The sequence below is a fragment of the Octopus bimaculoides genome, chromosome 9 (assembly GCF_001194135.2).
Source record: "Octopus bimaculoides isolate UCB-OBI-ISO-001 chromosome 9, ASM119413v2, whole genome shotgun sequence".
In the NCBI taxonomy this organism is placed as follows: Eukaryota; Metazoa; Mollusca; class Cephalopoda; order Octopoda; family Octopodidae; genus Octopus; species Octopus bimaculoides.
The window spans coordinates 57,905,894-57,917,355 of NC_068989.1; the positions used below are offsets into that span (position 1 = coordinate 57,905,894).

At 35.2% G+C, this 11,462-nt stretch overlaps 1 protein-coding gene across 2 annotated transcripts in view; it reads right to left on the reverse strand.

The window, feature by feature from the left end:
* Positions 1–583: 583 nt before the first annotated feature.
* Positions 584–11,462, reverse strand: part of LOC106871389 (programmed cell death protein 6) — a 45,413-nt gene continuing 34,534 nt past the window's right edge. For both annotated transcript variants that reach the window (XM_014917812.2, XM_014917811.2), the window contains exons 3-6: positions 5,574–5,618; positions 4,395–4,553; positions 3,785–3,894; positions 584–1,089 (exon numbers count right to left, since the gene is read on the reverse strand). In XM_014917812.2, coding sequence (XP_014773298.1) covers positions 988–1,089; positions 3,785–3,894; positions 4,395–4,553; positions 5,574–5,618 — 416 coding nt within the window. In that variant the 3' untranslated portion in view covers positions 584–987. The remainder of the gene's footprint in view (positions 1,090–3,784; positions 3,895–4,394; positions 4,554–5,573; positions 5,619–11,462) is intronic.

Below are 11,462 nucleotides of genomic sequence, written 5' to 3' on the forward strand. Positions count from 1 at the left end.
GGGTTGGACAGTTTGACTTGAACAGGTAAGGCCAGGGGCTGCACCAGGTTCCATTGTTTGTTCTGGCATGGTTTCTACAGCTGGATGCCTTTCCTAGTGTCAACCACTCCACAAAGTGTACTGGGTGCTTTTTATGCAGCATTAGCACCAATGCTTTTCATGTGACACCAGCACATTCTTACCAACAATTCTTCATTATTTTAAAATTAACTGCAAAAAGGCAGCACATTTCAACATAGTAACAAAAGGGGTAAAGTGAACTAAATTAAAACCGTTCATCAAAATTTCATGTTAATTTATGCTTCAAACACCAACTAAATAATGACAAAATTATTTCACTAAATTTTTAATTACTTTCAAAACAAATCGGAAAAATGAAATATAACAAAAATGTTAAGGATTCTTTCTATAACTGAAACTTCTAAATTTGAAAATTTTACACATTTAAATATTCCTGGAAAAAATACTTTCTGAATAAAATCTTTTCACAATATTTATCATTCTAAAAATACCTAAACTAATTTTTACTTCAGACAATATTTCAAACTTAGATTTAAAATATATAAAAATAAGTATAGTCCAATGAAAATAAAAACAATTTTAATGAATGTAAATATTGCTTTTACAAAGATACAAAGGGGAGAGAAGAAAAATTTGTATGTAAAATATTTATATAACCGGAGGTAAATAGAGATATAAGAATATTTAAATTTGAATAAATTTAATATATTTTTTTTCAATTACACTCCATTGTTTTATTATAACAAATATTCTCCATCTAAATTATTTTGTATGTTAAAAAAAGGTTACAACAGTGTGAATCTTTCTTTTTCTATTATGTAAAAAAAACAAGTTTCTTCACCACCTTGTTGATAATCTGATGTGGCTTGACACAGATTATATTTTGACGAGAATATTTTTTTTATGGTATCATAACTATATCATTTACAATATTTGTAACATGAATACAGATTAGAAAAAAAGTAGCTAAGTACGAAGACTGAATACAAGTGCAAGAAAATCTTCATATGAAATCTGAATAACACCATCGCGATCTCTGTCGTGAACTTGAAAGGCATTTGTTAAAGTCTGAAATTAAAAAAGAAAAACGCTTTTAACATTTAAAAAAAAAAAAATGTAGAAGCAAGACAAAAGAAATATTGTTTACAAACACATATATCATCATCATCTTTTAATGTCTGTTCTCCATGCTGGAATGAGTTAGACGGTTTGACAGGAGTAGGTCAGCTGGAGAGCTGCCAGGCTCCAATTGTCTGTTTTGGCATGGTTTCTATGGGTGGGTGGTTTTCTTAATGCCAACCACTTTACAGAGTGTACTGGGTACTTTTATGTGGCACCTGCAGGAGTGCTTCTATGTGGCACTGGCACAGGTGTTTTTACATAACACCAGGACCTACGATCCTATATATATATATAAAACCAGTGTATTGCTAGCAGTACTTGCAGATAATTCAATGATTATTCTGCAGCATTGAAAACTGTAACTTTATTGAAAGTTTAAAGAGAACTATGAAATATGATTCATGTAGTGCATACAGAACAGTAAGAACCCAACCAATAAGGTATTTATTCATTCTTACTAGGTTCTGGCAGATTCTCACTGTTCTACATGCACTCCTGGAATTATCAGTTTGGCAGACATCAGCAAATAACTTGTTTACTGATTCCTATAAACATGAGACTGTACTCTTGTTTCATTGGTCAGAAGTAGCTTTGACTGAGAAGTCACACAATGAGGCCAAAACATTAAAGTCCCCTAACTCTAGTGAAGCATGTGAACACACATCTAAACGGAAAAAGTTGCCAGTAGGCAGCTATAGAGAATCAAACCCTGTGTTTCTCAATTAATTATATCTTCTTGAGTCTATGTAACTTTGCCTACTTTTACTGTGAATGTAAATAAATATTTATATATGAGTGTGTGTGTGTGTATATATTATACACACACACACCTACATAATGCTGTTCTTTTATTAGATGATTGCTTTTTGGGGCTCTCTTCCTCTATTCTTAAAGAAACTAAAACCTTATCTGAAACAACTAAAAATTTCCGTCTCTTTTGTAATTTTTGTAAAAATATTTTCTTTATACCCTTGTCTAGACATCACATGATATTTGTAAAAATGAGCGTCAGTCATACAGGCAATGTTGTTCATTTTCGGTCTTCCATGAAAACCCATCTGGCCTTGGGGAAGTATTACCTTACGTGGAAACAGGTGGTGGTTGGTGACAGTAATGGTATCCCAACAAAGAATATCTGCCGCAAGATATTCTGTCTTATCTATGCAAAGCATACAAAAATGGACGTGAAATGAAGATTTGCAATCATTGAAGAGGGGAGACAACCGAGTTTGCTTTAAATGTCATTTGACCAGATTTTTAATTATATAAACCAAAAACGTCAATGTATTTTGAAAATAATCAAGAATTTGGCAGCTTTGAGTAAATAATTTAGTTTTTCCATGTGTGAAGCCCAGTAGAAAATGAGGACTTGTTGCTAATAATGTTATAATGACGTTGGGGTGTGCACATGGGTGTAGATATTCAAACTCATGACATAACAATTTGAATATACATCTCCCCATTTAGTCCAGAATATCAATCTGTTGTAAGGTGTCCAGAGTCATGCAATCAGATGAATACTGTGTCAGTCATTTACCATATCTTGAAAATATTGCTTCTCTGGGCATCAACATGCTAAAGCAGTGGTTCCCAAAGCGGATGGTAGTCGAAAAATCCAGGAGGACGGTGAAGAAAAGTGGGGTGGTAATGGGTTGGTCAATGGATGTAAAACGAAACCTCAAAATAATGGGTTAATTAGGTTTAAGTTTATCTATGATATACAGTTGTTTTGAATTTGCTGCAGAAAGTGGTCTATGTTTGTGGTGGTGAGTGGGGGCACTAGGAATGTGACCTGGGGGCTAAGGGGGTGGAAGCCTGAAAAGGTTTAGGAACCACTCTGCTAAAGTTTCAATATTTAGCCACTGATTAGGTAAAAGCCCACAAGATTATGCATCATATTTTGAACAACTTTTAGCCATCTTTTCTGATTTTAATATCTCAACCATTTGTGGACATGCTTAGAAAGCCAAAAAAAACAACACAGCACCCATGACTTTTATACACCTAGAATTGTCAAACCATAGAATAAGCTACCAACATTGGTTGTTAGCTGTTAGAATACTGCATTTTTCAAAAGTCCATGCTTTACCTGAAATTTTCCAACACTATTCTGATGTGCCTATGTACTCATTCCTCTTTATGGCTCTTTTACTGTTCACTTTTCTATCTCTATTTTATTCTGTGTTGTGCAAGTACTTCTAACTTTCCTTGGTGCTTTCCTACGTTTGATCATTTGTGGTTTCTCTCCCCAGTTTTAACCTTTTCTGATGAATTGTAGTGCACCTTAGCACTGTATACTACAAGCTCATTACTATCATTATTAAAAGTAAATTCTTTAAAAGGGCAGCGAACTTGCAAAATCGTTAGCCTGCTAAACAAAATGCTTAGCAGAATTTCATCCATCTCTATGTTCTGAGTTCAAATTCCATCTAGGTTGACTTTGCCTTGCATCCTTCCAGGGTTGATGAAATAAGTACTAGTTGAGCATTGGGGTTGATGTAATCTACTAGCTGCCTCCCTAAAAATCTCAGGCCTTATGCCTATAGTAGAAAGAATTGTTAAAAATAAATCCTGAACATGATAATTTTGGCATTGTGTCCCTCATTGTAAAGTCTAATAGTAAAAGAAAACAAAATCTTACCTGCATTACAACACAACACTGTATGAAATCGTCAAAAGCTATTACACCTCGTCCTTGTCGATCAAACCGTTTAACCAACATTGAATAAAAAGGATCAGAGAGCCGATAACCTGAAATATAAACCAAAATATTATCATTCTTAACACTATTAACAACTTTGTTAGTGCTCAAGCCAATAAAGTAGTCAATGTGGTTGATAAACTTGCTAGAAACAGCAATGAAATCTTTCCCAGACCACATACTGTCTTAAGAACCACTGCCTTATCAAATAAAGCAGTTCTACATTCAAAACAGTTATGGCTGGATCCTCTCTGATCAACTGTCTGATTGATTATGGCTAAATTACTTCATTATTATTTTAATGTAGGTTCATTAAATTCTATCTATATATGACTTAGTTATCTGTACCATCAATCTAGACACTGGATCACAATGCAGTCTTCAGATTTATACTATCAAACTAAGTGATGACCAACAGTACATATAAGTAATGGAAAGCAGCAGAATAGTAATAATAATACATTAGACAGAGGAATGATGAGAGAAAGAGAGGTGGTGTCAAACTAAATGGAAGATTAATTCTATTATCAAAATGAGAAAAGTTACTTACCAAAAGTCTGCAGTGCTGCTTTCAATTCATTCCTGTCTATGGAGCCCGAACCATCAGTGTCAAATGCTCGGAAAGTGTTTTGCCAATCGGTAACATATTTCCATAGTTGGGTGAATTCTTGAAAATTAATGGTACCAGAATTGTCACGATCAAACATACCTATAAATAAAAACATATATCAGAATCAAACATCAAGGATATCCACAAGCATTAAGTGAGGCAACAGTGGTTATTCATAAAAACAAATTACTGCTGTTGCATTCCTCACTATAGACAGTATTTGTTCAGGCAAGCTTTCCACAGCCAGATGCCTTCTCTGTCACCAACACTCACCTGTATCCAAGCAAGGTAATATTTCCAATGGCTGAACAGGTTTTACATAGAAGATTAGAAATGGACAACATCCTTTGTATGACAATGATGCTTGTTTACAACCATCACATGATGTCAAGACAAAGGTTCACACAATCATACATACAAGGGCTGGTTGAAAAATTCACAGACTGATCAAGATACTCTCATGGAAGGTGACAAAAAATGAAGTTTGTAGTCCACACATTTCTTTCATCGGTGTTGTAGTGCCTGGATACTATTGGTGAAGAAGCTTTCAGCTTATTGATCAAAAAAGTCAACAGCAGATATGACATCATCATCAATGTGATCTTGAGTTCAATCCCACTGCATGGCACATTGAGCAAACGTCTTCTACTGTAGCCCTGGGTTGATCAAAGCCACATGAGAGGATCTAGTAGGCAGAAACTGAAAGAAGCTCAGAGTGTGTGTGTGTGTGTGTGTGTACTTGTTTTGACATCATGTGATGGTTGGAAACGAACATCCCTGGCCATACAAGTAATGTTCATTTCTGGTCTTTCATGAGAAAGATGTCTGACCATGGGGAAATTTACTTTGCTTCAAAACAAATGAGATTTGGCAGCATCAAGGGTATCTGGCCATAGAAAATCCACCACAACAAATTGTCTCATCCATGCAATCATTGAAAATGGACATTAAACAATGATGTTGGACACATCTTATGGGGGGGGAGGTCTTTGTTACATGATAGAAATTAGAAATGGGTAAACATAAAAAGCTACCAAAATAAGCTTAAACAAATCTTTACACATGTTAAACCATGATAAATGATTGTATAAAAGGAGGAAAGATAACTGTTTAACTTACCAACCATCAATCGTACAGTTTCTGGGTTGAAAGGTGTCCATGTACCTGGTAATTAAATATGAAAGGTTAGTAACATCAAAGTCAAGTGTGTATGTATGTATGTCTATTGAGAGATAGAGATAGAGAGTGAGAGTGTGTGTGTGGATGTGTGTCTATGAGAGAGAGGGTGTGCGTGTGTATATATGAGAAAGAGAGAGATGAGAGAAATGAATGAGACGAGAGGATCATCTGATAAAGCCAAGCAGTTAAACGTCTAATACACGAAGAAAGTACAGTTAATTTATTGTTTGTTTTACTATTTATTCAAAGAATGGAAGAGCAGTACCCATGAGCCTTTATTTTTCCAGGGCCTCCAAAAAATGGTGAGAGAGGGGGAAGGAGGTATACTCAAACTGGAGAGCTGGCCTAAACGCTCGCAATAGGGTGAACTCCACTAAAAGTACCCAAGGACCAAGTGATGATGTTAAACCAGAGAATGCATTTAGTCTATTATCAAGAATTCAGAACACAAAGAGTTGGAAGAGATGCCACAAGCTATCGCGTCCAGCTCTAAACAATTCTACAAGCTAATTATCCTTGACTGGTACGTTATTTCATTGACTCCCAAAATGAATGAAAGATTAAGCTGACCTTGACTGTATTTGAACTCAGCATGCAGATAGCCAGAACAAATACAAGATATTTTGTCCCCCACTCAATGTCTCTGCCAATTCACTGCTTATTTCAGGTTATTAACTTATTCTTGGTGCTATAACTTCCATTACTTTAAAAGCAAATGTATACTTGATTCTGTATACCATTGTGTCAGTGTCTGAGAATGAGGTACACCAGACTGACTTCTTTAGGTAGGCATGGAATACGAAAATTTTATGGAAAGGAAGAATTGAAGTGGTAACAATTATGCTTTTCTAGAAAGCAAAACATAAAAGAAGTGAAATCAATTCAAGAATAAAGGGAAACTCGTTTGTAGACCAAAATCCTTGGTAGAAAGTCTAACAGAACCTGTCTGAGGTTATGTTACAAACTTGGTGCTTTCAGGTGATCTAAACTGAAATCATCCACCAAAACTGCATATTAATTTATGTTCCAAACTTTAGCTTAATAATGAAAAATTTATTTTACTAAATTCTTTATCATTTTCAAAATTAATTGTAACAAAGGCAGCGTGTTTCAAAAGAAATATTGTAAAAAAAAAGCTTTAAACACTCAATGGTCATTTGGAAAATTAATTCAAACAGAACTAGATAGCACAGTCATGTTTATCAATCTTATTTATTTGTTCTACAAATAAACTGTACTTTAACATAACTCAGATGTAGTTCTGATAGGACTGTGATAATCAAGACCTAGCGAAAACAGGACTATTATTTTAGAAATCTTGTATCTGTAAGACTAATTTAAAACTTTCCACATTTAAAGATTGGAAATTCTGTTACTGTTTTGAAATGATACCCTTAATTCATTAACAAAAATTTAATCCTTTCACAAATGCAACATTCAAAGATCTAGTGTTAGTATTCAGACTACTCTGTCTAATATGTGAAGACCCCCTTCGGTTATGACTGACCATGGGATTGCACATAGGAAGTTACCCTCCCAGGCACAAGTCCAGGCATAGTTGTTTATGGAAGACCAGCAGTTGCCCATGCATACCAGCCTCCCCTCTCCACGCCACCAGTGTTATCCAAAGGAAAGGCAAAGGCCGATACAGCTTGGCACATGTGACGTCGCAATTCATTTCTACAGCTGAGTTAACTGGAGCAATGTGAAACAAAGTGTCTTGCTCAAGAACACTACACGCAGCCCGGTCCAGGATTCGAACTCACAACCGCACGATCATAAGCTCGATGCTCTAACCACTGAGCCATGCGCCTGTCTAATATAAAGCTTATTTATCCACATCGTTTTGAATTAATCATGCATAATCTTGTGGCTTTCAGATTTTGACAATGTGATTGTTTATTTTGTAGAATGACATTGTAGAGTAAATGTGAAAGGCTGGATATGCTCAGTTTGAACATAAAATGGGTAGAATATTTTGGTCAGATAGGGCTGGTTTAAGTGCTAAAGAGTTAATTCTTGTCTTTGTTAGTTGTCTAAGAGATAAGATAGTCTCTTACTGAAGAAAACACCAATCTCCCTAAATACGTTCACTTGTCCCTCTCATTCACTAAGCAATAAATGTAAGTCAATGGTATTTCAAAGTGGTCATGAATAAATGAGTATAAACTTTCTCCTCCCAAAGCGTTTTTCTACATCTTGGGATCAAATTGAGATGAATCTACTTAAAATTGAATATACTATTTCTCCAAACAGATAGTTCTGTTTGCCATTAAAAATAATAGTTTCCAACTGAACTAACAAGGAACAACCTTTATAAACATACACAAAACTTATAACAAAATCAAACAAAACAGAATAAACAAACCAAACAAGGCATGACAATAACACAAGAAAAATTAATGAGGCTTTCTAACAGCAGTTTGTGAATAAAGGATAAACAATAAACCCTAAACAGTGAGGAGTTAAAAAGGGGATGTTCCTAAAATGTGTAACAAAAACTTTGAGGTGTGCTAGTACTGTTATTACTACCATTTTAAAGGTCCTTATCTTGTTTGTTATTCCTTTTTAAAACAACATTTCTGATACTCATTTGCCACTCTGTAAGGTAACAAACAAGAACTATTGATACCAATAAGTAATATTAGTTTCAAATTTTGGCACATGGCCAGCAAGTCTTTTGGGGGGGGGGGGTAAGTAACTTACATATATCTCAGTACTTAACTGGTACTGATTTTATCAATCCCCAAAAAATGAAAGGCAAAGTTGACCTCAGCGGAATCTGAACTCAGAACATAAAGACAGATGAAATGTCACAAAGCATTTTGCCTGAAATAAATTTGGTAGTTGAAAATATTGTAATGACCAAACAACAAACCAAAATTAACTCTTCTCTCTATGAGTATGCTTTAGTGGGTACAATTTCACATGCCCCTGGAATACGCAAAATAGGGCAACCTCATGGTTTTGTGCACATGATTCACTAATTGGTAAAAACATTATTTCCAGCCATACACACAAAGGCATGTGGCCACTTGCTTTTGTATCTTCCAGGTATATAGGCAAATGAAATTGCACCCACTAAACCGTACTTCTGGGTTCAGAGGGTTAAAACATGACCCAATTGTTAGGTATAGAATATAAGTACCAAGCCCGTATAAATAAAAGATTAACTTACTATTTCCATTCACCTACAGCTATTTTAACCCTAAATCAGCTCTGACAAAGCAAACCTAAAATTAAGGGCATCCCAGCTATGATTACATATATAGTGTTTCATTAATCAACATTTTCTTAAGAGTAGGAGATTTGGTTGTTATTTCTAGGAAGTTAAGTAACCATGTAGAGGCTTATTGAATCAATATGGTGAAAATTTGAATATATTTGGTAATGGGTCTACTCATGATTATTTGATTTACCACTTTCATACTACAAGTCAATAGTGAAACACTGCAACAACTCTCCAACCAGGCCCTCATCTCTCTACATTTGAACATGTCTATGCATGGATCCCAGTTGATTGACTTGTTTAATTTAAATAAGCACTGAACACAATGAAAACTATCTTCACAACTATCCTATTTGAATGATATAAACTGTACATTAATCCTTTTGTTAGCATGTTTTGGTTGATGTACACTGCCTTTATTTCAATTGATCTTGAAAATTATGAGGAATTTTATTTGAAGAACTGTCCTTATTAATCTGGTGTTTAGACTATAAATTGACATGAAATTATATGGTGAACTTTTAATTTAGATAATTATCATCATCATCATCATTCAAAGGCCATTTTCTATGGTGGCATGGGTTGGACAGTTTGATGAGCCAGAGCACTGCACCAGGCTCCAGTGTCAGCTGTGGCATGGATTCAACAGCTGAATACCCTTCCTAATGCCAATCACCTCAGAGTGTACTGGGCGTTTTTTGTCACACCAGCACTAGTGAAGTCACTAAATAACTTGCAAGACAAGTACATCCTCTCCTCGACTGATGGAGTAGAGCTGATATTGAGGGACAGAAACAGGTGTCTTTCTGAAGAGGAGATACACAACTACCCCAGGTGGAAAAAGAGAGACAATGGTGAAGAGATGACAGGGTATTACCTCTTCACCACCTTAACCCTTTCGCTACTGTATTCATTTTGAGATGTCCTGTGTTCCTTTCAATTACTTTAAATATAACAAAGAATTTAATAAAATAACTTAGTTATCATTCAGCCAGTGTTAGGAACATAAATTGTAACTAAGGTTTGGTGGAAGATTTTAATTCAAAACTTGAAAACAAGACATTTGTACTCAGAGCCAGAGCCGGTTTCAGCTGGGTTGGTATCGAAAGGGTTAAGTTACAGGAAGGTGAACATAAGAGAAGTGGCCCAGAGGATTAGACAGGATGAATGAGTAGATAAGTTCACAGGAGTGTGAAAGGAGAATGGCAGATGGATAGAGATGAGAACAGAGGTGAATGCAGTGAATGGTAAACATGAGTAGAGGTGGGGGTCAATGGTGAATGCCACTTGAAATTTTGTTACCTTATTTCTGTTGAAATACATAGATGTTGTTTCAATTACTTTTGAAAATAACGAAGAATTAAAATAACTACCATTACCGAATCCACTCATGCATTTCATGTGTCTTTACATTCTAAGTTTAAATTCTGTTGAATTGATTTTGCCTTTCATCCTTTAGGGATCGATAAAATGAATACCAGTTGAGCACTGGGGGTTGAGTCAAAATTTGAAACCATTATTAAGCTGTGTTTGGAATAAAAACTAACACAAAATTTTGATGAAAGATTCCCAGTGATAATGAGATAAACCAACTCAATAATATCTCATTTGAAAGAAAAGGAATTAAAGTTAATGTTCACAAATATATCAAGTTAACTCTTAATTGATGTTCTAAACAACAGCTTAATAATGACATATTTTCTTAATTTTGCATTATTTTCAAAATTAATTGGAAGAAAGGCAGTGTATTTCAACAGAAATATGGTAACAAAAGTGATAAAAATTCCATTAAAATTTCACTTTAATTCAAGTTGTATACACCAGCTTAACAACAATGAAGTTATTTTACTAATTTTTTTAATTATTTTCAATTAATTAAGACAAAGTGAATTTCAACAGAAATATAGTAATAGAAGGGTTAAGTTGACCCAACTTTTGGCATTCAAAAGATCAAATCTCCTTAAAAAAAAAACAAAAAAAACTCTACATTAATTTAGTTGGCAGCTTCTGCTCTGTTTAAATACATCTTAACACATTTTTTATCAAAATCTAAAATATATTAAAACAATATCAGTCAACTAATCAGGTGCAGGAGTGGGTGTGTGGTAAGTATCTTGCTTACCAACCACATGGTTCTGGGTTCAGTCCCACTGTGTGGCACCTTGGGCAAGTGTCTTCTACTATAGCCTTGGGCCGACCAAAGCCTTGTGAGTAGATTTGGTAGATGGAAACTAAAAAGCCTGTTGTATATATGTGTGTATGGGTGTGCTGAAAGTGTAGCTGCTAGAATAAGAATAGCCTGGGCAAAGTTTAGAGAGCTCTTACCTCTGCTGGCGACAAAGGGACTCTCACTCAGAGTAAAAGGCAGACTGTATGACGCATGTGTACGAACAGCCATGCTACATGGCAGTGAAACATGGGCTGTAACTGCTGAGGACATGCGTAAGCTTGCAAGGAATGAAGCCAGTATGCTCCGTTGGATGTGTAATGTCAATGTGAATACCCGTCAGAGTGTAAGTATCTTGAGAGAAAAGCTGAACATTAGAAGCATCAGTTGTGGTGTGCAAGAGAGACGATTGCGCTGGTATGGACATGTGCTG